Below are 25881 nucleotides of genomic sequence, written 5' to 3' on the forward strand. Positions count from 1 at the left end.
CTAGTATTGAATTGTACAAACCAGCAAGGTCCCATGTTCAACCAGTCCCTGCTCTATGTTGCATTTGCGTGGCAGCAATGGAGACATCACTACCTCTGTGCTTTGAACTAGAGAGAAAAAAAAAGTCAAAGTTTCTGCTGATGATGATCCCTGATGAAAACATGTCTAACAGTTAGGTGAATACTGGACTGTAATGGGCTGTGATATCCTTTCCATGTTGGGATAGCATCCAGGGCACACGTATGAAAAATGACTAGCTGAAGGATCCTTGATTGTTGATTGAATTTATTCAGTGAGTAGCTGTGCCGTACAGACCAGTTGGGTTTAGGTTTCATTCCTGATGCTATTCCTAGCTCAGTGCAAAGGCAGTAGTTATACGAAAATTAGCCTCAGTGTTTTCGGGTTAGGGGTTGAAAAATTGGCCAGAGTTCCTGCTCCTCATATTCCAGTGACCATCAGACACAAGTGTGCATTTGTGGGCTTTGGGTAATAATAGAATACAGCTCAGCTATGACACCCCTTGCAGTCCATTATCCAATGACCATTTGATTCTAAGGTTATATATTAACAATGGCCACTTGAGCAAGGTATAAGAAGATGTCAGGCCCAATTGTATACCAGAAAGGCATCCATGTCTTTGGGAGAGAAGGAAGAAAAGTGCCAGAATAAACAAACAAATGACTCTGCAAGTAATGTTCCAGAAGACCCTCAGTGCTAGTGGAACTGTACCCCAAAGTGAATCAAGTTACAAATGTTTTCCAAGGAGTTTTTTGTTACAAGCTGTCACTGAAGTTGAAAAAGAAGACAGTGGTGAGCCACCCTCTTGAACTGCTACAGTCCATGTGGTGAAAGTGCTTTAATAGCATAGTGATTGACCTTTATTGCAAGGGGATTGGAATACAGGAATAAAGAAATCTTGTTACAATTATGCAGGGCTTCAGTGAGACCACATTTGGATGACGTTGTGCAGTTTTGGTCTCCATAAGGAAGGATATGCCTGCAATGGAGGCAGTACAGCAAAGGTTCCTAATTGGTCCCTGGGATGAGGGAGTTGTCCTATGATGAGAGACTGATTAAATTGGGCTTATGTTCTCTGGAGTTTAGAAGAATGAGAGGCAATCTCATTAAAACCTAGAAGATTCTGAAGGGGCTTGACAGGGTAGACACTGTGAGGTTGTTTCCACTGGCTGGGCATTCTGGAACATGGGGGCACAGTCTCAGGATCAGGGGTCAACCAATTAAGACTGTGATGAGGAGAAATTTCTCCACTCAAAGGGTTGTGAATCTTTGGAATTTTCTACTTCAGAGGGTTGTGGATGTTCCATCACTGAATACAATTAAAGCTGAGATAGACAGATTTTTGGACTCTCAGGAAGTCGAGGGATGTGGGGAGGAGGCAGGAAAGTGAAATTGAAGCCCAAGATCAGTCATGACTGTATTAAATGAAGGGGCAGGCTCAAGAGGCCCATGGTCTACTTCTCCTATCTCTTGTGTCCTTGTGGTTAAAGAAAAGGCTGTCCACTACCTTCTCAAGGGCAATGAGGGATGGATGATAAATGATGGCCTTGCTACCAAGGTCCACATCTGAGAATAAAAAAGACTGAAATATATTCAGCCTTTGTTATATGATCATTAGGAAGTAAACCAATTTCAATTATAATGAACAAGGAGTGTAAATAAAGTGGCCATTGAAATGGAATTGGGCATTTAAAGCCAAATATACAGGAATCTGATGGTTGGTAGAACCTACTCGGCTACAGTAGCACTACACAAGGAGTAGACCAACAAGGCACCAGCATGATTTTTGTGCTTGATCTGCTGCCATAAGACTGTCCCTTCCAGCTATTTTCTGGTGCCTATGAGAGTGAATCAACAGAGTGCAGTTAGAGTACAAAAGACATTGTAAAGACAAGACTCGAAGATTGCGCTGCATAACAGAAGTGCAAGAGTGTTTCATTTCAAAGTAGAAGGTGTCAGGTGTGGGGTGTGGGTCCAGCTGTGGGCATTAAAAAAATAACACGGATGTAGCCACAAGTACCTCAAAAATAAATTTGAAAATCAAGTGAATAAATCTGATTTTTTTTCACATTTCCATTCATATATCTTTCGCCTCGGTGTTAGGAGCGAACTTACTAGCTGGATCGCTTACTTTATAATCATTATAAAATTGTAATTTCTGGTGGGCTCGCTGTCACAGGAGAGCAGGCTGAAGTGGCCAAGAGCAGTATAAGGCAGAGACAAAAATAGTTTGAAACAAAATAGAAGGGGTGAAATTATTAACCAGTCTCATCAGTAAACATTTTAAATATTTTTCAATCCCTATGATTTTACTATCATCTTTCCACAATCATACACAATGCAATTACAAAGGTTTTTTTCTCTGCCTAATTTTAGTGATCACTTGAATTGTTATTGTCATGTGTGTGTTGAACTGCCGTACTATCATTCAGCACAGTGGCTCAAGCTGCTCTTTAATCTGATGAGACAGAAAGCAGGGATGTTTGATTTAAAGAGACATATGTTGAAGCAATGTTCTCCTTCACGGGGCTGAAGGGGGATCTTTAGGCTCCTTGCTTTCCCCAGCTGGCTACTGACCTTGCAGCTTTGGAATTGACTGACGGAACGTAGTAGAGAGAATACCAGAACCCACTTCCCCGTGGGTTGAAGGGTTTTAACGTACTGTTACAATTTTGTATTTTGACCTATCAGACAGGCAAGGACTGATGATACTGATTGTGACTGAATGACTGAAGTGAAGCATGTGCTGATGGTGCTAACCTTGAGAAGAAAAACGGCCAATGCAAATTAATTGCTGAGATTCAGTGGGGGAATTCATATAAATTCTAATTTTGACTATTGTTCTGAAAAATAATCTAGGAAATAAATGGATGCCCCTTATTTTTACAGGTGCACATAACTTTTCTAACCGTGATAGGCTGCATCCAGCTTTTGGGTGAACAGCCAATTTTTGATCAAAATTGTCCAAGAATTTCTATAATTTAACACTGATATCCAAAGATCATTTTTTTTTTACATGTTTCTCTGAAATCTGTTGGAGTCATTAATTAGCAAAATCTTCAACAAGTTTTATTGAGCAGCAAGGAAACACTTGAAGCTTGAGTCTGTTTAACCACCCCACCCTAAGAACTCTGGTTCTTAATCCTACGTAGTTTATTTTTTGCTTGTGGAAGCAGTTACAGACTTAGGAGGGAATGTAATTCCACCTTTGCCTTGTTAACCACTCCTCTTAAGAATAATGTAATTATTCATTCCAGCACTGGCTTCTCTTCCTGAAACCCGCGTGGTCACCTCTGGACGGCCTAAGGTTCTGTTCTCAGCTCCTCCTTTTCCTCAGTTACATGCTGCCCCTCTGATACATGATCTACAGGCAAAGGGGTCAGTTTACATTTGTATGCTGATGGCACCTACCTCTAGCTCTCCACCAGCACCCTCAAAACTATAGCACTTCTGTCAATCTGCTGAACTGACATCAATTTGTGAGTAAGAGAGTTTTCTCCCAACAAACAACAGGCAAACCGAAGCCACGATTGTCAGCTTCTGCCAAAGACTCCGTGCAATTTGTGCCACCCCCTCCCACAACTCTGTGCTCATTGCCAGCTTTACATTCAAATTGAATTAGACAGCTTACCAAAGCAAATTACTATGGATGTTGGAAATCTGAAATAAAAACAGAGAAACAGAGCTGTAAGTGATCAGCAGTTCGGGCCACATCTTTGGAGAGGGAAACGAGAATTAAGGGGCTCATTCAGAGGTGGGCATGTGTGCTGGCCTTTCCCCCTCTCTAGCCTGGTTACATTGAGGCTGTTTCTGTGAGTGCCAGTTCCCCTCCCGCCAGTGGTGGACAGCCATTAAGGTCAATTAAAGTGCCTAATGAGGGCATTCATCACATGCCGTTGAGGAATCTTCCAGATAACAGCTGTCACTGTCAGCGGCTTCCTACTCCCATACCCATTAGTCAGTGTCAGCCAGAGAGAGCTATCTTTTCAGCTGGTCTTTGAAGCGTTTGCAAGGTGCATCATAGTCTCGCCCATCGGAGCATAGTTCACCATAAAGCACTGCTTTTGGCATTCCGGAATCTTCCATGCCCAGCACAGCTGGTGTTCTAAGGGTATGCATCCAATGCTCAGTAGATTGGCTCTGTTGAGGACTTAGTTGTTTGTGATCACAAGACAAGGTTGATGGAAGCACTCCAGCAGTCACATTTGTTTTTTGTACAGAACTCGTGATTCTGTACCGTACAAGAGGATGGTGATGACAATCGCTCTGTACACTTGAGTTTTGGAAGAGATATGTAATGAATGGTTTCACAAGGTACACTTTGGAGTGTGGCCAAAGGAGCTGTTGGCCTTGAAGAATCAATTGCTACCTAGATTGGTAAACTGTTCTACTTCACTGAGGTTGCTGTTGTCAGTGCTGACCTGCAATGGCTTGTTATTTCCTTGGGGCTGTGGTTGATATAGCACTTCTGCTTTCTTTAGGCTGATAGTAAGGCCAAAGGCATTTGCTGTCTCAGAGAATTAATTTATAATGAGCTGCATTGTCTCCTCCACGTGTGCCAGAAGGACTCAATCATCAGCAAACAAAAGGTCCATGATAAGCTTCTCTCTAGTTTTGGTATGTGCAATTGTTGTCCCTGGTTGAAGAGACAGCTGTCTGTTTGGAAGCAGATGTGTGTGCTCTCTGTCAAGCCTCCCTTTACCTTTTGAAGCATCACACTGAGAAAATAAAGAAAAGGGCTGGTGCCAGAACACACCCTTGCTTAACACCATTGGAGATAGGGAATGTGTCTCAGGCTCCATTCTGCTTGACCTGACCTTTCTGGCTTCTGTGCAATTGACAGAGAATGGTGAGGAACCTTGGACGGCACCCCAGTCTAGATAGCATCTCTCAAAAGTCCATTCCAGCTTACTGTATGAATGCCTTGGTGAGATCCAGAAAAGGAATGTATTTGCCCATGTATTGTTGTCTACGCTTCTCCTGGGTCTGTCTCAGCACAAAGATCCCAACCATAGTTTCCTGTTTGGGTCTGAAACCGCTCTGACTTTCAGGAAGGCTTTATTCAGCTATTGTCAGAACAATCAGTTAGAAGCACTCTGGCCAAGATTTTGCCTGCAATGAAGAGAAAAGGGATGCCTCTGTAGTTTAAACAGTCAGACGTTACTTTCTGGTTTTTATAGAGGGAGACAATCAATGCATTTCAAAGGCCTTGAGGCACTACCCCTTTCTCCCAACGTGCTGTAAACAGATCTGTAACAGCCGATTAAGGAACACATCTCCTTCCTGTTCATAGACTTCAGCTAGAATGCCATCTAGCATTCTAATGGTCTTTTTCATCCAGCTCAGGTTTGACTTCCCTCTGTGAAATATTTGTAGATATTTCTGCATCATCTGCTGGTCACCAAATAGGCTCTGCCCATCGGTGCAAGATGGGCTGTTTATCTATGAGCAGGGTTTTGCCATCCAAACATTTTAGTGGTGCCTGCACCTGGTAGGAAGGACAGATCTCAAGGATTTGTAGAAGGATCTCATATCTCTCAAATCTGCATCTATTTGTATTCACTCAGCGAGCACTGTCCACCAATTGTTTTGGATGACTTGGAGGGTGGTTTCTGAGTGCTGCAGACTTCCCTTTGTGCAGCTTTTGTAACTTGGTCATCAGGGCACAAAAGTAAGTTATTGGGGCAGACGGGTTTCATTTGAAGAAGCTCGTGGATCTCCATGTCATTTTCATCAAATCAATCTTGATGGCTTTTGATTGAGAACCCAACCACTTCTGCAGTCGTTTCTTTTGGGATGGATTTCAACTGTTCCCACTGCTCTGCTGGGTTAACATCACTGTCTGGAATCAAGTCCCTGCAAAGTCTGTCTTTAAGCTTGAAGACTGCTTTTACTTATGGCAGATCAGCGCTTTCCAAATTTTTCCCTGGTATGACCACGACTTTAATGCCTCAGACTTTGTGTGACCCCAGAGTGAAAATTTTGGGGGGGTGTATGAGAGTTGTTGAGGAGCCAGGGGTGTGGGATGGGGGGGTTGCAGGGGGGGTGACAGTGATTTTTAGTTTTTGAGCAGAGCGGGTGGGGGTGGCCTTCAGTTGCCGAGCAGAGGGGGTAGGGGTGGCCTTCAGTTGCTGCGCCAGCCCCCAGTCACCAAAATAAAACAAATAAATACGAACATTAAATGTTTAATTATTCATGTTCACCCATTAAGCTTTAAACAGTAGAAAATTTGGGCCGGGATTTTCTGGCGCCGCCCACCGCTGGGATCGTCCAGTCCTGCTGCAATTCAATGGACTTTTGGCTGGGCTGCCACACCCTCCACAGTGGGTCCCACCATGACAGGGACAGAAAATCCCAGCCTGCGTCTTTAAACTGTTTTGTGGCAATTTTACCTTGCACACTGGGCTGACTGGGACACATGGGCATGCATGTTGCAACACAGTCACTCAAAATCAGGCAGTGTGGTTGATATGGCACATCAATCTCCGATGTTAAATCCAGAGTTGATTGATATCGAAATTTGATGCAGCCAAGTGTGCTAAATCCAACTCCATAGAAATACATACTAGCAAAAGCAACTATCAGAGCTCTTAATAAAAATGTGTCCATGGTGATAGCTACAAGTTGATGGTAATCATCAAAATGACACTCAGCCTGTTAACTCCAGATGAGAGAAGCACCATGCCAATGAGGAGTTCCGGAACCTTCTGCACAAAATGGCTACTTGCTACTCCCGCCCCCTCACCCCAACCCTTCAACTTCAGCATCACCTCCCTCCCCCCGTTATTGATCTTCCGATCAGGGTTCCAACTGATTGATGTGACCCTTTCATGCATGGGATCACTTGAAATTTCACTTCTCTCTCCTCCCAGCAAACAGCCAGACAGAAACAAATTGGGCATGCTCCCGGCAGACGTTGAGGCTGCCTGTATGAAGATCGTTCACTCCCCTCCCAGCCAAATGTGAGCCGGGAGAAAATCAGGCGCATATATCATGGGCCTCGGAGCCAGTCCCAGGACTTTCCCAACAAACAGAAGGAAAAAACAATTCGGACCAGTACTCTTATTTCCCAGTTTTTACTGATGTTTCAATTTAAGGTATTCAAGACCAGTTTGGACCAGCATTCGTATTTCCCAGCTTTTACTGTCTTTTTTTTTTGTTCTGGGCAGTGTCTCTGCTCCACAGCCATCATTACAGCCTCGGAGCTCACAATCCCAAAATGCCATCCTGTGACCCCACCAGGGGTCATAACCACAGTTTGGGAATCCCTGTCGTAGATAGACTCTTATGGACTTCTAGTTTCCTTATTTGTGGGCCTTGCCTTTTGAGTGATGGTTTGTTTCTGAGGGTAGTGTTAGCTAGGACCAACCTATGGTCAGTGTAACAGTCAGCACTGGGCATGACACTAATGTGTAGATAGAGTGTATCCCTTGATTGAGGGGTCCGTTACCATGAGGCATGCATTTATGGTAAAAGGCAGGAGGTTTGAAGGGGATTCAGGGGGAAATATTTTCTTGCAGAATGTGGTAGGGATCTGGAACTCTCTGCCTGAAAGGTGAGAATGGCAGAAACACTCATAATATTTAATAAGTACTTGGTTATGTATTTAAGTACTGTAACCTACAAGGCTACAAACCAGGAGCTGGAACATAGTGTTAGGCTGGATGACTACTCTGCCAGCACAGACACAAAGGAGTGAATGGTCTCTTTCTGTGTTGTAGATTGTTATGACTCTATGATGTGTGAAGAATGACCATTGGATGAGAAATAAATGTAAGCCAGTATCCACCAAACTCCACTGCAGTCAGTTGAAGGAATTTTAACTTATGCCATTAATGTAAAATGAAATTGGGAGCTGTGTATAATGAGCGGTCAGCTAAACATCGCATTTTATTTCGGCTTTGGCAAAGAATAAAGTTACACCCAATGCCTTTGAAAATGGAGGACAGAGAAGTGAAAGCAAAAGGGCTTTGAACTGGTTTTAAAACACACATCTAGCTCCCACTGAAAATGCAGCAGACTTCTACTAACAGAGTGACTTTGTTGCTTTCACTAAGAGGGTGTTCACAACATCATTTAGCTCATTTTTTTCAGTTATGAGCAAGATATTTTTTGTAAAAGCCCAAGCATTACAAATGAATTAATACCTTTTTAAACATGTAAACTGTAGCCAAAGGCAGACTCTGGTGTATAAATTACACAGATTATGGCTTTTTTATGTAATTATTATCTATTGTGAACAGTTCAAAGTGTTACCAATTATTTCCTTGAAGAAATTACTAAAGTCACAATGTGAATAAGATAAGTACTTTAAAAAGAAGCCAAACACAATTAAGGCAATAATGTTTTGAATGTATATTATGTTTCAAATGTATGATTATTAAATAATCTTTAATAACCCATCCACCCACAAATTGACTGGAAGCGGCTTTTAATATATCAGGCAATTATTACTTGGCATCAGAGTTCAATCAGCTTTAATGACATACCAATATACCTGCCAACCTCACAGCAGTTTTATTGGAATTTCCAAATTTATTGCTATATATATCTCCCCTTCAGTTCTCGCGTCTTCTTCATCTTAATGTGCCATAGTTTCAGCAGAGTGGCATGCAGAGCTGAGATTTCCCTTGGTCTTTGCAACAAAATTGGAAATGTATTCTTCACAAGTGTGTTTATGAGTTTGCTGCAAGAGGCACGCACAGAGGGGATCTTCTCACTTCGGGTGCAAGTTGTTCAGTTTTTGAGGAGGCTGTTCAAAAATGTCAACTGGATAACACTTTTTGGTTAAGCATCTACATTTATTTATTTCACTTCCACGGGGACACTCAGATTTGCTTTCAGCAGGAGTGAAGGAACCATCAGTCAGGAAATTCTGTGATCTCACACTTTTAGTTGGGGGGCTGTTCTGACAGGAACTGGCTTGGAGAATTAGTACAACAGCTTGTAATTTGTATAAGCACAGCTTCCCACTGGGAATGCAGGATTGTGGAATAAGCACACAAACCACAATCCCATCTTGATGTTCCGTTTCCATCCTGTCCCTTGGTCAGTTTTCAACTCAGCAAAATTTTTTCGAAAGCATTCTATGAACTCCTCATCAAAGCTACTACTGCCAACATGATTATTCCAGTTTAGAGTTTGAGATAGTGCTCCATCCACCTTTTTATCTGCTTGCTAGGTTCAGTGATGATCATCCTTGCCTTTGTCTTCAAGGGGACAGATTTGGTTGCGGTTGGGCCTGTTGCTTTTTTGATTCCTTCATTCATCCCTCTAGCACCCCCAGATTCAACAGCAGATTGTATGCTGTTGCAAAGTTTCAACCAGTATTGATTGGTGCAGTGCCGAGCACTCTGCTGAGACTTGATGCTGGCAGCTCTGAAAGCATCTAGATTTTGTGTGCTGGGGACTTGCTTTTAGTGTCTGCCCATCATGACATGTGTAAATTGGGTACCTCGTGGACCCAGGCTAAACTACACCCTGGTGTCCATGAACCATACCCCTGGCTATGGGTAAATATCCCCACTGCCTTGTGAGTGTTTTGGGAGAGAAGAAGGCTAAGGGACTAAACCCTGTCAGAAAATCCAGAGTGGAGTCCCTTAGGCCATAATCTGTCATCTGTCAGGCAGCTTTTTGGCAACTCCTGCAGCAAAGCTGGTACCTAACAGTACTGGTTTCACCCTTTCCTTTGGATAATCATCACAGTGCTGAGCAGGAGGGCCCTGATTCCTGGGCAGCTCAGTGTCTCCATACTATTTACCCAGGCCTGCGCCCTGGAGAGGACACTCCTGCTTTGTGGTTTACATTAGCGCAACAAGGGAAGAAACAGTTACCAGTTTATAAACTCTCACTCAATTGGTGTAGAGTATGAGCAGTGGTGGATCGCCTCTCATTGGGAAACTACTGCCTCCTCAAGCTTGGCAGCATCCAGTCTGTTAGGTGCTGTCCCACCACAGCCTGCTTGCTTCAATGGGTGCTTGGAGCTTACAGAGCCACCTCTTAACAGGTGGGCTGCTAATCTATGTACAAGGAAAGACAAAGTCAACAAAGAAGACAACAGTCTTGTGCATGCAAGCTGAAACATAAGGAGGATGTGTCATGGGCTTACCAACAACAGGTTGATGATGCATGCAAGACAGCTGTGATTAAGGTAGAAGCTGAAATGTCATAAAAGTTAGAAGATTTTTTTTAAACTGTTACATTTTTAGTATGGAATGGAGACATTTGATATTCCACAACTGTAAAATTAGTTTTTCAGGACCAGAGAGTTTGTTCAGAGGTAATTATGACTTAGCACACTGTTAAAAATCTAGTCACACCTCATTCAATGGGATGTAATTTTTCCAAGTATTTTTACACAAGACTGTTAGCATAAAAAGTGAAAGTTCACATAAAATCAGAGGTTTTTAATTCCAGCCTGTGGAAGAGTGGCAAGTCACTGATGGGTACTTATGAATTTCTGCATATAACTATGCAGGTACAGACACCAGAGTTGCTGTCAATTTTAGAGAGTAATGGCGACGAATCGTGTTTTGGGCCAGAATGTCCCTGACATCTTGTTGCTGTTGCGTCTTGGAGCTATAATCAAAGCTTGTAATTCCAACTTACTATCAAATGATAATTGAAAGCCCCAGTTTTTTCCTTCCTAATAGATCCACTTACCTGCTCCACTTACCTGCTCCACTCATCCTGTTCCTAATGCAATTCATTTAAAACAAAGGAATACAATTAAAACAAAACATAAGAGAAAGTAAAACCATATGTACATACAACAGGGTGTGGCATGCATTATAAGTTGGTGATTTTGGTGTGTGTTAATCAAGCAAGTGGTGAGCACTGCATATGTGGCAGCTACCTGAAGGACTTGGTTTGGACTGAATCCCTTCTATTGGTGAGTGATCTTCATAATGGTGGCAAGCTGCTAGTGTAAAACATGGCCTCCAAGAGGCAGCTTGCCAATTTGGGGGCAGAAAATTAACCTGGATGAGTTCTTTGTGGTCAGCCTGCAACAGCAGTTTAAAGGGGAGGTGTACTTACCATCAAGATAAAAAAGACACAGTAGGTGCCATGTGAGCAGAACTTAGTGTTGCAGCTATAAAACAATTTAATGTATTCCAATGCAAAACCCACAAACAACCACCTCAAAAAAGGTCTGCATCCAGCTTTACTTGACAGTGGCTGATGCTCTCTTTAATTATCACTGGAAATGGGTGGTGAACAGGAGCAGGAAATGATGGGAATCAGGTGGGCAGAGACCAAAATGGCATTGGGGTACTAATTGTCAGTTGACCCCATGCGAGACTCCTCGTTTCTGACAGACGTTTATAAGCACTACAAAGCAGCTTTTTCTAAAAATCAGGACAGATAGCAATACAGTGAAAATTTGGCATAACTACCCAATGCTTGATTCCACTTCCAGATTCATCCTTGGGTGTTAGCGGGATGGTTGCTGCACGAAAAGCGTCCCATGCATTTTTTGCATTGTTTTAAGTTTACATTTTCCATGCTGTATGTGGTACTTTTAGGAGTAGTTGGAGCCTAGCTGGCCATGTTGTTGTATTGTAGTGAGGTTTGTCATCCAGCGAGTTTAATTTAGTCAATAATGAGATGATAACTGTCGGCTGTCCCAATACTCTAGCAGAGTAAATGAATTTCTGTTGTGACAGCGTGAACACAAATATACCTTGAAGTAAGCTACTCCTGTGCCTTTATTTGCAGGTTGCATAACGTTAACTAACATCTGATTGGACAATCGCAAGAAGGAAATTTTAGAGGATATTATGTCATGAGTTCCAAAGAGGGATCTGCACCCTGACATTAACCTGTCTGCTCTCTTTTCAGAGGCTGGAAGAATCGCTGTCTATTTTGAACGTTTTCTTGTTTGCCTCTGTCATGGGCACGCTCGCTGATGTTTAGTTTAGAGTGTTTTGCATATGAGCCTTGACTCATTGATGTCTTTCTCTCTTTTTCCCAGAGATCGAAAAAGGAAGTTGTGGTGACCCTGGTGTTCCTACTTATGGCAAAAGAAGTGGGGACAGTTTTTTACACGGTGACGCATTGACATTTGAATGCCAGTCAGCCTTTGAACTAGTGGGAGAGCAGAAAATTACATGCCAACAAAACAATCAGTGGTCTGGTAACAAACCGAGCTGTGTCTGTAAGAATCTTTAAGTTTAAATTTTTGTGCTGCCTTGTCATTCCACTTTCATGCTTTTTGAACCTTTAAAAGATGGTTCCTCTGAGAAACATTTCCTTTGTTGCATTTTGAATTATCAAACACATTGGACCCTGATGATAAGTAATTGTTTTCTAAAATAATTTTAAAGTGGAAGGAAATGTCATGAGTGCAGGTTCAAATTAATTAAAGCATAAGTAAACATGTTACATTTAAACAGCCAGTGAGACGCATTATTCCTTGCCTCCACAGCAGATGAAATGATGGCACTAACAGAGACACCTACTAAATATATTCCAAAGTGGCTCCATTCACTTTAATGGGACTGTAATTTTAACATAGCCTAGGAGTTATCCAACTCAGGAAAATATGTCACTGGCTAGGTACAATTGTATAGTCAGATGGCAGAGGGGTTTCCAAGACTTGTTCTTCCATATCCATTTTGGCTAGCTTTTGCAAACATAAATTTCATATTCACCTGTTACAAAGGAGCAACCATAGTTGAAATTTTACAGGCTAAAAGCCAACACACTTCAACGCTTCTGAGAGGAGATTTTAGGACTATGTTGGTGAAGCAGTTCTGGTCCAGATCTGGGTGCGAATGCCAAGCTAGCTTCAAAACTTTGCCAGGATCTAATTCAAGATGGATTCCACTGTATGGCTAAATTGACTATTTTGGTGAGCTTATAGTGGAAAATTTACAAAAACATAATGTTCCAGCCAGGTGAGGAAGGGTGGAAAGGCTCCCCTCTATTTCCCACTCCTCGGATGATGGTAACAGGTTCTTTAAAAAAGGATAAATGTGCCAATTCAGGTTATGTCCTTGACTGTTTACATGCCGATCGCAAATAACTCAGTCAGACAGGTTTCTCTTGAGTCTTAATAACAGGTTAGTTTTTATTGTGCTAAAACACACCCGGGTAAAGGTATTAAAAAAAAAATTAGGAAAGGTAAAGACTTGTCCCAACTGTTGCAACACACACATGCACAAGCATGCAAAAATGCAACTTGCAAAGTAAGGAGGTTAACTTTCGGCGAAAATAAGATTCAATAAGATAAGTCAAATAAATAGAGTCCACTAGTTGTAAGTGACTGGTTGGCCTGGTGATAGTAATCCAAAAGCTTTGGTTTTCAACCAGTGAAGTTGAAAACTATAGCTGTTGTTTCTTGTTCCCTGGGATGCTGCTGTGGAAATCGAAGTCGTCTTTAGGATTTTTCTGTCTGTTGCCCACAGTCTGATATAAGCAAACAGGGTCCAAACTTAGCTGAGAGACAGAGAAGGGGCAAGCAGCTTTCTGATGTTACTTCAGCTTTCTGATTTTACTTCTGCAGAATGCTGCAAGCAGAGTCTTTTAATAAGAGGGATTTCAAAAAGATGGTTTCGATCATATTTCCTCTTGCTCCATGAGGATGGCGTATTCCACAGAAAGATATTGATTAGCTCACACCTGGACAGATCTTGGCCATTGCGTTATGGCCAAGGTGATTTTTTTTTAAATGTGCAAGCCATCACTTCTGAATTGCTCGTTCTTCCAATGTGATGATTTAGGAAGAAATCATTAACGCCTCCAGGCTGACCATTGTCTCTAGACTCTCCATCTCTATCCTGACGAAATGGAATGCACTGTAGCTATATAATAATGCAAGTTGTGGCAGCCATTTTAGGTGTAAGCCTGTCCTTGAAGCAATCATTGACATTAGCTGGTGAGAAATTCCATAAGAAGGTTGTCTAGGCATGTCCTATTTGTAATCCAAGTTAGAAGCTTAACCAACGCCCAATGGCTGACAGGCCAGGTGAACTCTGGCAGCCATCTTAAGTCCGTATCTATGTTTCAACAGTTGAATTGCCTTTTAAATAAATTCCATTTATGAATCCAGCAGATGAAATTGAAATTTAATATTTCATATCAACACCCTTCCATAACAATAGTTAAAATAAACAGGAGGTTATTTTATAAACTAGGGTTTTGTGCAAATGAACTTGGTGGAGTTCGCATGGGGCACTCCTGCTTTATCCATAGTTATGGAAAACATCGTCAATGAACATTGATTTAATGACTACCCTTTGAGGAATTACCTTTCACTTTATGGTAAACATTTTATGGTGGTTTACTGTGATAATGTCAAATTTCATCAGTTCTATTTCTCAGAAACACATTCACGTGTCATCATCAAAACAAGTGTAGTTTTATTTGTTCCAAACTTTCATGATACATCACATTTGAAACGTCCATAGAAGTTTACAGCACAGAAGGAAACCATTCAACCCATTTGTGCTACCTCTTTGCTGGAAGAATTCAATGCTAACATCACTGCTCCACGCTCGCCCGTAGTCATGTATCTTTCACTGCTTCAAATATCCAATTTTCCCTTGTTACAGTAGTCTCCAGTTGAATCTGTTCCTTTGGCATTCTGTAATAGCTGTACAGAAAAAAAAAAAATTATCCTTCCCTTTCCTCTTACTCACTCTGACATAAGTTTAATTAATAACTTAGGGTCATTGATTCCACAATAAGAGGAATTAGTCTTTCCATGTTCACTCAATTAAAACATTTCATAATTTTACAGGCAATTTTTATAGGTGTTGATCTGGCAGAGTTACATTTTTCTTTTGCTCCATATAAGCTGCACTTCAAAAATGTCAGGTGTTCATTTTTTTTTTCAAACTAAAGTGCTTCTTTTTCTGTGGGATTTAGTTCACTGAATTGCTCATAAAAGTTTGGTTTGAATGCTGAACAGCCATACGTATAACATGAAATGCCATACATATAACATTATGACAGTGCAATGATATATGAAAAGAATGTTCAAATATTTACAGTTTTTAATTAAAAGTTTCAACCTCTGTGGACCAATGAGTGTGATGTCTTTTTAAAGGATTAAGACTTTTTTTTTCTTCCAACCTGCTCCTTTTAGTATTAATTTGCAGAAAGTAATTGGTATGTGTAATATGTAACTGTTTGCATTAATTGGATTAGTGATTTATACTGTGAGAATATATTATTTTTTGTGTTTTTGGACAGTCTCCTGCTTCTTCAATTTTACTGCACCATCTGGAATTGTGCTCTCGCCAAACTACCCGGAGGAGTATGGCAACAACATGAACTGCGTGTGGCTGATCATTGCAGAACCAGCGAGCAGGATTCACCTGATCTTTAATGATTTTGACATTGAGCCTCAGTTTGATTACCTTACAATAAAGGATGATGGGACGGCCGACTCTACCGTTCTAGGAACTTTCTCTGGCGATGATGTGCCATCACAACTGGCCAGTAATGGGCATATCACCCGCCTAGAATTCCAGTCAGATCACTCCACTACGGGCCGGGGCTTCAACATCACATACACAAGTAAATTGGCACATTTCAATTTTATTCCAGTGAATGTTGTCTGCTTTACTTTTTTTGCCTAATAGGTTCTTTTTGTGAAGGATGAAAGCCTGATAGGTTGCTTGGTGGAGGTGCATGTTAGACCACCAGCCCAGTGCTGTGAGGTGGAGTGTTTTAGGATTAAACATTCCAATCCTAGCTATATTGTGTATGGACGCACCAATCAGATGGCAGACATTTTCCCATTGTAGTAGAGGTAAGTTGAATGGGTGGCATCACTGGACCACTTTGCATGCCTGCTTGAGACAATTAAATAGCAACATTGGTGGTAACCTAACAACAGGCTGTGTTTCAGCCTTGGAAAATGTGTTACTTTTCAATTCATTCTGAGGCAATAAGCTTTGCAAGTAAGGGTAGGAATTATTGCCACCCCTAGTTGAGATGACAGCAGTTAGCCACCTTCTTGAACCACTGCAGTATATGTGGTGAATGTACTCCCACAGAACAGCTAGTTAGGGAATTGTAGAAGTTTAATCCAGTGACAATGAAGAAGTTGTGGTTTGTGTTCTAGTTAGGATGATGTTTGATGGAAGTACTTGGAAATGATGTTGTTTCAATGTACCCCCTTATCTTTATTATTCTAAGTGATGGAGGTTGGGGGGTGAGGTTGAGAGATGCCGTGGAAGAAATTAACTGGGTGTGCTATCATCAAAGGGTTATGAAAGAAAAACTCAGAAGAAAAATAATTGAGATTGAGAAATTAAGGCTTCTTTATCTGCCAGTTAATACTTACTCAACTGTCAGAATTGTTAATGCAAATGCCAGTCAGCCTGGATATCAAGTTAAGGGAATTGTCCCAACAAATTCTAAAAAAAATAGTCACCAAAATAATTGGTAAAATATATCAACAAAATGTTCACTGTTTTATATTCATATCATTTTGCTAAAGTTAGTGACTGGAATAAAATGTGGTTCACGCATGTCATCTGACCACATTTAACTGCATTCTCTCTCTTCCTTTTGGAAAGGACAGGGATGGGGTATACAGTAAATAAGAAACTTATTTCAATTATGCCTGCACCGACATTTATCCTCTTAGAATCATAGAATGATTACAGCACAGAAGCCATTCGGCCCACCGAGCCCATGCTGGTTCCCAAGCAAATTTTGTTAGTCCCACTCCAGCTCCCTTTCGCCATAGCCTACACTTTTTTTTCCCTTCAGGTGTTTATCCAATTCCCTTCTGCAAGTCCGTATCGAATCTTCCTCCACCAAACTCTCATGCGGTGTATTCCAAATGGTAACTTTTTGCTGTCCTTTTGTGGGTCGAATAATCTGGATTGTTTGATTTCTTGGTAATTGACAGCTGACAGGAGGAGGCATGAATTACAAAATGGGATTAATCTGTCACTAAGATAAAAGCAAAATACTGCGGATGCTGGAAATCTGAAACAAAAACAAAAATAGTTGGAAAAACTCAGCAGGTCTGACAGCATCTGCGGAGAGGAACACAGTTAACGTTTCGAGTCCGAATGACTCTTCATCAGAACCTGTCACTTAGTTTTCCCATGTTTCCAAAGTTAAAGCATTCTGCCATAACAGAGTACAAGCAAATAACCCAGCGACTTGACCAAGATAGTAATAGGATCCAAGCCAGTCAGTGAAGCCGAAACCAAGGCAAAGAGCTTTTCTTAACTGAGAGAGTTTATTGACTTGTTTAGTCTCACAGGTCTCCTCCGACTCAACCTGTCATCCCAGCTGTCCACTATTTAGACTCAATTGAGTACCAATAACAAAAACCTAATTAACAACTTAACATTCCGTAAAAGGGGCCCCAGGACAAAAAGACAAAATTTTAAGGGAAACTTATCAAATTAAATTAAAAGTTCTCAGGTCTGATGTTGCACTCCAGTCCCTGTGGCATCCCCTATTTATAATGTGCTCAAAGACAATGAATAAACATCACCTGTTTCTCTTAATCTTAACAATGTTGTTGGCAAGACAGTAACACAAGAGTCACTGCTAGTTGCCCACAGAGAAAGCAGAAGAATTCAAATGACAGTCAAAGCTGGGTTTCAGATCCAAGAATTTTTAGACACCATTTTATTCTGCTAATCCCTGGGATGCCTCAAAAATCAAATGCTTTTATTGATAAAATAAGTCATTATGGCTTAAAGGAATTGCTTTACTGAGGAGCTCACTTCTGTGCAGTTCGTAAAACTCAAGATTCCCACACTTCCAGTGAAACACCAACTGAGTGATCAATTCCTGATGCATTACAAGAATTGGGAAATCAGCCAACCAGTAAATATCCACATACTGAAACTCATTGAGAGAAAGCCCTCACAGGAGAAGAAAATGGATAAAACCTGCTTTTCAAGGAAATAAAAATAATGCTTGAGGTAATTATTTTTTAAAAATCACTTACTTTAAAAAATCACTTATTCTGACAAGGATCCAACAAGCTCCAATTTCCTTCCAATTACAAATATATTGTTCTAAACACTCCAAGTGATTTCAGTCAGGTGGCGTGCAATGGAGTAGGTAATTATAGGGATCTGTGCTTGTGCTAATAGGCAGGAATAAAGGATTGGCATGTCTGGGTGAAGGGCCAAGATTCATAATGCAGGACAACAAGGCTGAAAAGAGAAAGAGCAAAGATAGATAAAAAAGCAATTGCTAATTGACATCAAACCTGGGTTTTAAAAAGGAGGAAAGGCAGCTGAGGGAGGCAGTGGCATGGTGGTATTGTCACTGGACTAGCAATCCAGGGACCCAGGGTTCAAATCCTGCCATGGCATTTGAATAAAAATCTGGAATTAAAAGTCTAATGATGATCATGAAACCATTGTTGGTTGTTGTAAAAACCCATCTGGTTCACTAATGTCCTTTAGAGAAGGAAATCTGCTGCCCTTACCTGGTCTGGCCTACATGTGACTCCAGACCCACAGCAATATGGTTGACTTTTAAATGCCCTCTGAAATGGCCTAGCAAGCCACTCAGATGTATCAAGCTGCTACAAAGTCTCAAAAAAGGAATGAAACCAGACGGACCACCCGGCATCAACCTAGGCACTGGAAACGACAACAGCAAACTCAGTCCTATTGACCCTGCAAAGTCCTCCTTACTAACATCCGGGGGAAACTAATCAAGCTAGACAAGCAGGATGGACAGACTAGTGAAGCAACTAGTCATTCTCATATAATGCCCCAGACACCACCATCACCATCCCTGGATATGTCCTGTCCCACTGGCAGGGCAGAGGTGGCAGCACAATGGTATATTGGTATATAATGGAGCTCCTGCTCCTCCTGCTGATTACCACATGCTGATGAATCAGTACCCCTCTATGTTGAACACCACTTGGAGGAAGCACTGAGAGTCGCAAGGGCACAGAATGTACTCTGGATGGTGGACTTTAACATCCATCACTAAGAGTGGCTTGGTTTTATCACTACTGACCGAGCTGGCCGAGGCCTAAAGGACTTAGCTGCTTGACTGGGTCTGCAGCAGGTGGTGAGGGAGCCAACAAGAGGGAAAAACATACTTGATCTCATCCTCACCAACCTGCCTAGTGCAGATGCACCTGTCCGTGACAGTATCGGTGACCACTGCACAGTCATTGTGGAGACAAAGTTCCACCTTCACATTGAGGATACCCTCCATCGTGTTGTGTGGCACTACTACCGTGCTAAATGGGATAGATTTTGAACAGATCTAGCAACTCAAGACTGGGCATCCATGAGGCGCTGTGGGCCATCAGCAGCAGCAGAATTGTACTCATACACAATCTGTAACCTCATGGCCCGGCATATCCCCCACTGTACCATTACCGTCAGACCAGGAAATCAACCCTGGTTCAATGAACAGTGCAGGAGGGCATGCCAGGAGCAGCACCAGGCATACCTAAAAATAAGGTGTCAACCTAGTGAAGCTATAGCACAGGACTACTTGCATGCCAAACAACATAAGCAGCAATTGATAGAGTTAAGCGATCCCACAACCAACGGATCAGAGCTAAGCTCTGTAACCCTGCAATTAAATAACTCACTGGAGGAGGAGGCTCCACAAATATCCCCATCCTCGATGATGGGGAAGCCCAGCACATCAGTGCAAAACATAAGGCTGAAGGCATTTGCTACAATCTTCAGCCAGAAGTGCCGAGTGGATGATCCATCTCAGCCTCCTCCAGAGGTCCCCAGCACCACAGATGTCAGCCTTGAGCCAATTCGATTCACTCCACATGATATCAAGAAACGGCTGAAGACATTGATTAGTGCAAAGGCTATGGGCCCTGACAATATTCCGTCAATTGTACTGAAGACTTGTGCTCCAGATCTTGCCATGCCCCAAGACAAGCTGTTCCAGTACAGCTAAAACACTGGCATCTACCAGGCAATGTGGAAAATTGCCCAGGGATGTCCTGTACACAAAAAGCAGGACAAATCCAATCTGGCCAATTACCGTCCCATCAGTCTACTCTCAATCATCAGTAAAGTAATGGAAGCAGTTATCAACAGTGCTATCAAGCGGCACATGCTTAGCAATAGCCTGCTCGCAGATGCCCAGTTTGTGGGTTCTGCCAGGGCCACTCAGCTCCTGACCTCATTACAGCCTTGGTTCAAACCTGGACAAAAGAGCTGAACCTCCGAGGTGAGGTGAGTTCTGCCCTTGACATCAAGGCTGCATTTGACCAAGTGTGGCATCAAGGAGCCCTAGCAAAACTGGAGTCAATGTGAATCAGGGGGCAAACACTCCGCTGGTTGGAGTCTTACCCAGCACAAAGGAAGGTGATTGTGGTTGTTGGAGGTCAGTCATCTCAGCTCCAGGACATCACTGCAGGAGTTCCTCAGGGTAGTTTCCTCAGCCCAACCATCTTCAGCTGCTTCATCAATGACCTCCCTTCCATCATAAGGTCAGAAGTGGGGATGTTCGCTGATGACTGCACAATGTTCAGCACCATTTGCGATGCCTCAGATACTGAAACAGTCCATGTCCAAATGCAGCAAGACCTGGACAATATCCAGGCTTGGGCTGACTAGTGGCAAGTAATATTTGCGCCACACAAGTGTCAGGAAATGACCATCTCAAACAAGAGAAAATCTAACCATCGCCCCCTGACATTCAATGGCATTACCATCACTGAATCCCCTACTATCAACATCCTGGGAGTTACCATTGACCAGAAACTGAACTGGAGTAGCCATATAAATACTGTGGCTGCAAGAGCAGATGAGAGGCTAGAATCCTGTGACGAGTAACTCACCTCCTGACTCCCCCCGCCCCAGAGCCTGTCCACCATCCACAAGGCACAAGTCAGGAATGTGATGGAATACTCCCCACTTGCCTGGATGGGTGCAGCTCCCACAACACTCAAGAAGTTTGACACCATCCAGGACAAAGCAGCCTGCTTGATTGGCACCACATCCACAAACATTTGCTCCCTTCACCACCAATGCACAGTGGCAGCAGTGTGTACCATCTATAAGATGCACTGCAGGGATTCACCAAGGCTCCTTCAACAGCACCTTCCAAACCCATGGCCGCTACCATCTAGAAGGACAAGGGCAGCAGATAGATGGGAACACCACCACCTGGAAGTGCCCCTCCAGGTTGCTCACCATCCGGACTTGGAAAAGAAATATATTGCCGTTCTTTCACTGTCGCTGGGTCAAAATCCTGGAACTTCCTTCCTAACAGTACTGTGGGTGTACCTGCACCATATGGACTGCTGCGGTTGAAGAAGGCAGCTCACCATCACCTTCTTAAGGGCAACTAGGGATGGACAATAAATGCTGTCCCAGCCAGTGAAGGCCACATACCATGAGTGAATAAAAAAGTAGTAGTTTCTGTACATAGTTTTCTCCGGAGAAGATTAAATTTGAGTTGGAGATGGTGCTGCATCTGAATTTCGGCACCAGGGAGATGCCATTTAATCACGGTACAATAACGCAGATGGAAGGTTCTGTACATTAGCTTCCACAAAAATGAATAAAAAATAATAAGGTGGAGGGAATAGGTACTTATTGTAATGTAGTACAATTGAGGTCACGACCTTAGCAAGTGAGGAAATTTGAGGCAAAGGCTCCCTTGGTACAATGTGTTAGCCTCCAATGTATCACACCACTGCACATCCCAATTTGAATTTCTGTCATTGCTAACTGCATGAAAATAACCACATATTCTCTCTCCTTGTTTACAATTCATTACTGTGCACTGCTAATGTACAGAAGCGGAAATAAAAAAAAGAAAATGCTGGCAATAGTCAGTAGATCAGGCAGCATATGTGGAGAAAGAAAGGGAGTTTGCAGACTGAAATATCCGAGGCGCCAGATTCCTTGCACACCCCTCCCCAACTAAAACATTAGGGGGGCAGCTCACCAAGAGGAATGCCAGCTGCCTCGCAGCCATTTAATGGTCAATTGGCCGTTGATAGACTTGAGGCAGGACTTCTGCCTTCCTAGATCAGGAAGTTCCACCTCAGAGAGCTGCTAGCCATTCAGAGGCCAGCAGCTCTCCAGCACTTCGGGACAGAGACATGCAGCGTGGATCAGTATTTAGTTAAGTGTATGGGGGTCTCGCTCGGTCCCAAGCTGGCAGACCCTGATGAGGTGGGGAGGGCGCAATGAGACCAGCTGGAGTTTGAGAGGTCATGTGGGAAGAGCAATCTGGGGATGGGTAACACCTTTGTGGGTGGGGCCGCTGATGGGCCCAAGTTAAGGAGGGAACCCCCCCCAGGCCTCCCACCAGTTTGCACAGTGAAGCCTGCCGGAATATGCGCTAACCCACTTTAGGGCCTCAAATTGGCCCACTGGTGGGCAAGCGGCCCAATGTCACCCCCACAGTTTCTATAATTATGGAGAGACAAGGGGTAGGCAGGTATCTGCCTGTTGGATTTAATGAGCCCCCCTGCCTTCAAACCCGTTGACAGGGAGCCTAAGACTAAGATCCAGCTCAATATTTCAGGTCAATGACCTTTCATCTGATGAAAGGTCTGATAAAAAACTAATGAAAATTCATCGACTTGAAATATGAGAACTCTATTTCTCTCTCCACATATGCTGTGAGACCTACCGAATATTGCCAGCATTTCCTGATTTTATTTCTGATTTCCAGGCTCTGCAGTATTTTTTTTGAGTGTATATACCTCTCTTATGTACAAAGTTATCACTGGGCTTAATTTTACCACCTGCCACTCAAGTTATTCTTTCCAAAGATCTCATAAGTTGTGGAACTTCTTCTTAAGAAGGGAAACCTTCTTAAATGATGTCATATAACTATTACATTTTGATTTGTCTTCTCCCCTTGTATGAATGAAGAAAAAAATCAAAAGAGAATCACATCAAGCACATATTAATATTAGAATAGCACTGGGAGAGGTGAATCTTCTGCTGTTCCAGGCAGTGAAAGTATGTGACCTCAAATCTTTTATGACTGCTTTACTTGATTTATCATCGTGAATATCCCTTTTTCTCTGTACATTGTTAATAATCTACTAATTATGCGATGCCTTCTGTTGTATTTGATCTGGGTTATGTGTATTTGTTAAAAGAAGATCTGAAACATTGTCATTTAAATGCTAAAAGTAGGAAACTGAAGTAAATTAGAGAGCAATATTTTATCTCTGGTGACATGTTGGCTGTAAGTGTCCTCCACACCACAAAACTGCTCCTAAAATGGTGCAGAAATGTTAATCACACTCAAATATGCTTAATACGATACTGAAGTGTGTTTCTCTCCCCATCCTTCACTTTGATCTGCCCAAAATTGACATAAAAACCTCATAAAGAATCCACTTTATAAAGATGCTGGTGCTGCCAAAATCTAGTACGTTATAGTACATTGGCACCTAGAGTGAAATCGAAAATATGTTTATGAAGGATCATGGGGATAGGGGTAACTTCAGACCATGAACTCTCTCTTTATTCCTCACCCCGTTTTTATCCCCTTTTTTCCAATATTCATTCTCATTTCTTAATTTTTATTTTTTAATTTTTATTTTTATCCACTTATTTTTATTGTTATTTATTTTCATTTTTATTCCTCATTTTATCCCCACCTTTTATCTTATTTTCAATCTTTTTTCCCCAGCACCGTCCCCTCCCCCCACCCCACCCCACCCGCATCTGTGGACCATCTGCCACTTGTTCATGTTGTTCTTTCCAGGGTGCTTACCCTTGTCCTGCCATTATCACATTCTGCTTTCTGACCTTAATGTCACCATTAGCACCTCCTTTAGCCAGTATCACTATCGTTAACACCCCTTTGTCCTTTTGTCCGTGACATCTCTGGCAATCTCTCTTTTGCCTCCACCTATCACTGGCTTTCTATCCAGTTTTACCTGCTCCACCCCCTTTAAACAGTATAAATTTCATTACATTTTTTACTTTTGAGCTGAAGAAGAGTCATAAGGACTCGAAATGTCAACTCTTTTTTTTTCTCTCCACAGATGCTGTTTGACCTGCTGAGTTTTTCCAGCATTTTCTGTTTTTGTTAGGAATTCTTTAAATATTGTTTGTGTGTCATCTTCAGACAGTAAGAATATTCTTTTTGTATTATTCTTAACCAGCTTTTGGCCAAAATGAATGTCATGACCCTGGTATTCCAGTCAATGGAAGACGGTTTGGCGATATTTTCCTGTTGGGAAGTTCTGTGTCTTTTCACTGTGATGAAGGCTTCATTAAAACCCAAGGATCTGAGACTATAACCTGCATTATACAGGAAGGGAATGTCATCTGGAATTCTGCTGTCCCACGATGTGAAGGTAACTATTGCAAATGCCATGTTTATTCAGAGAAGGGGAAGAAATAGGATTAATTTTATCTTGCAAACACCTCAATGTGACTTTGGTTAGTTTTTTATAATGATGCAATGAAGTGAATGTATTTTGACCCTCATTGTAATAGATTGTTATTCAAAGTCATATATGAAAGCACAGTATAGAATCATGGAAATTTACTGGCCAGAAGATTGCATGCAGTCCCACCATGCCTCTCCCCGCTTCTGAAAAGACATACAGGGCTATTTTAACTGCTGGACAGCCAGTTGATGGAATATGAGGGCTGGATGCCCAATCTCTCTGGCAGGAGTCATTTTTGAGGGTGGAGCATCACGAAATGCCATTGATGCATTGCATGCCCTTAAAGGAGATCCTGCTGTAGCCTACCAGCTCAAGGTCAATGCAGGGGCTCTGACACAAATTTTTAATTCCTCTCTGGCCACGGGGGAGGTGCCAGAGGACTGGAAAACAGCTAATGTGGTTCCGCTATTTAAGAAGGGTTGTAGAGAGAATCCAGGGAACTACAGGCCAGTGAGACTCATGTCAGTGGTAGGGAAACTATTGGAGAAAATTCTGAAGGAGAGAATCTATCTCCACTTGGAGAGGCAAGGTTTGATTAGGGATAGTCAGCATGGCTTTGTCAGAGGGGGGTCATGCCTAATAAATTTGATGCAATTTTTGAGGAGGTGACCAGGTGTGTAGATGAGGGTAGTGCAGTTGATGTAATTTGTATGGATTTCAGCAAAGCCTTTGACAAGGTCCCACATGGGAGACTTATAAAGAAGGCAAATGCACGTGGGATACAGGGTAATTTGATAAGGTGGATTCAAAATTGGCTTAGCTGTAGGAGACAGAAGGTGATGACAGAAGGATGCTTTCGTGACTGGAAGCCAGTGTCCAGTGGAGTATCACAGGGATCTGTGCTGGGTCCCCTATTATTCGTCATTTATATAAATGACATAGATGACTATGTGGGGTGTAGGATTAGTAAGTTTGCGGATGACACAAAGATTGGCCGGGTGGTTAACAGTGAGGTTGAGTGTCTTGGGCTACAGGAAGATATAGATGGGATGGTCAAATGGGCAGATAAGTGGCAGATGGAATTTAACCCTGAAAAGTGTGAAGTGATACACTTTGGAAGAAGTAATTTGACAAGAGAGTATTCAATGAACGGCATGACACGAGGAAGTTCTGAGGAACAAAGGGACCTTGGCGTGTGTGTCCAAAGGTCTCTGAAGGCGGAGGGGCATGTTAGTGGGGTGGTGAAAAAGACATATGGGACACTTGCCTTTATCAATCCAGGCATAGATTATAAAAGTAGGGAGGTCATGTTGGAGTTGTATAGAACCTTGGTGAGGCCACAGCTGGAGTAGTGTGTGCAGTTCTGGTCGCCACATTATAGGAAGGATGTGATTGCACTGGAGGGGGTGCAGAGGAGGTTCACCAGGGTGTTGCCTGGGATGAAACATTTAAGTTATGAAGAGAGGTTGGATAGACTTGGGTTGTTTTCGTTGGAGCAGAGAAGACTGAGAGGCGACCTGATCAAGGTGTACAAGATTATGAGGGGCATGGACAGGGTG

General features: G+C 42.4%; 1 protein-coding gene across 1 annotated transcript in view; it reads left to right on the forward strand.

The window, feature by feature from the left end:
- The window catches only part of LOC144680673 (CUB and sushi domain-containing protein 1-like), a 2611816-nt gene that overhangs the window by 1968662 nt on the left and 617273 nt on the right, over positions 1–25881 (forward strand). Inside the window, exons 13-15 of the mRNA XM_078541910.1 lie at positions 11993–12175; positions 15217–15543; positions 24092–24286. Coding sequence (XP_078398036.1) covers positions 11993–12175; positions 15217–15543; positions 24092–24286 — 705 coding nt within the window. The remainder of the gene's footprint in view (positions 1–11992; positions 12176–15216; positions 15544–24091; positions 24287–25881) is intronic.

The sequence above is a fragment of the Cetorhinus maximus genome, chromosome 5, assembly GCF_964194155.1.
Source record: "Cetorhinus maximus chromosome 5, sCetMax3.hap1.1, whole genome shotgun sequence".
In the NCBI taxonomy this organism is placed as follows: domain Eukaryota; kingdom Metazoa; phylum Chordata; class Chondrichthyes; order Lamniformes; family Cetorhinidae; genus Cetorhinus; species Cetorhinus maximus.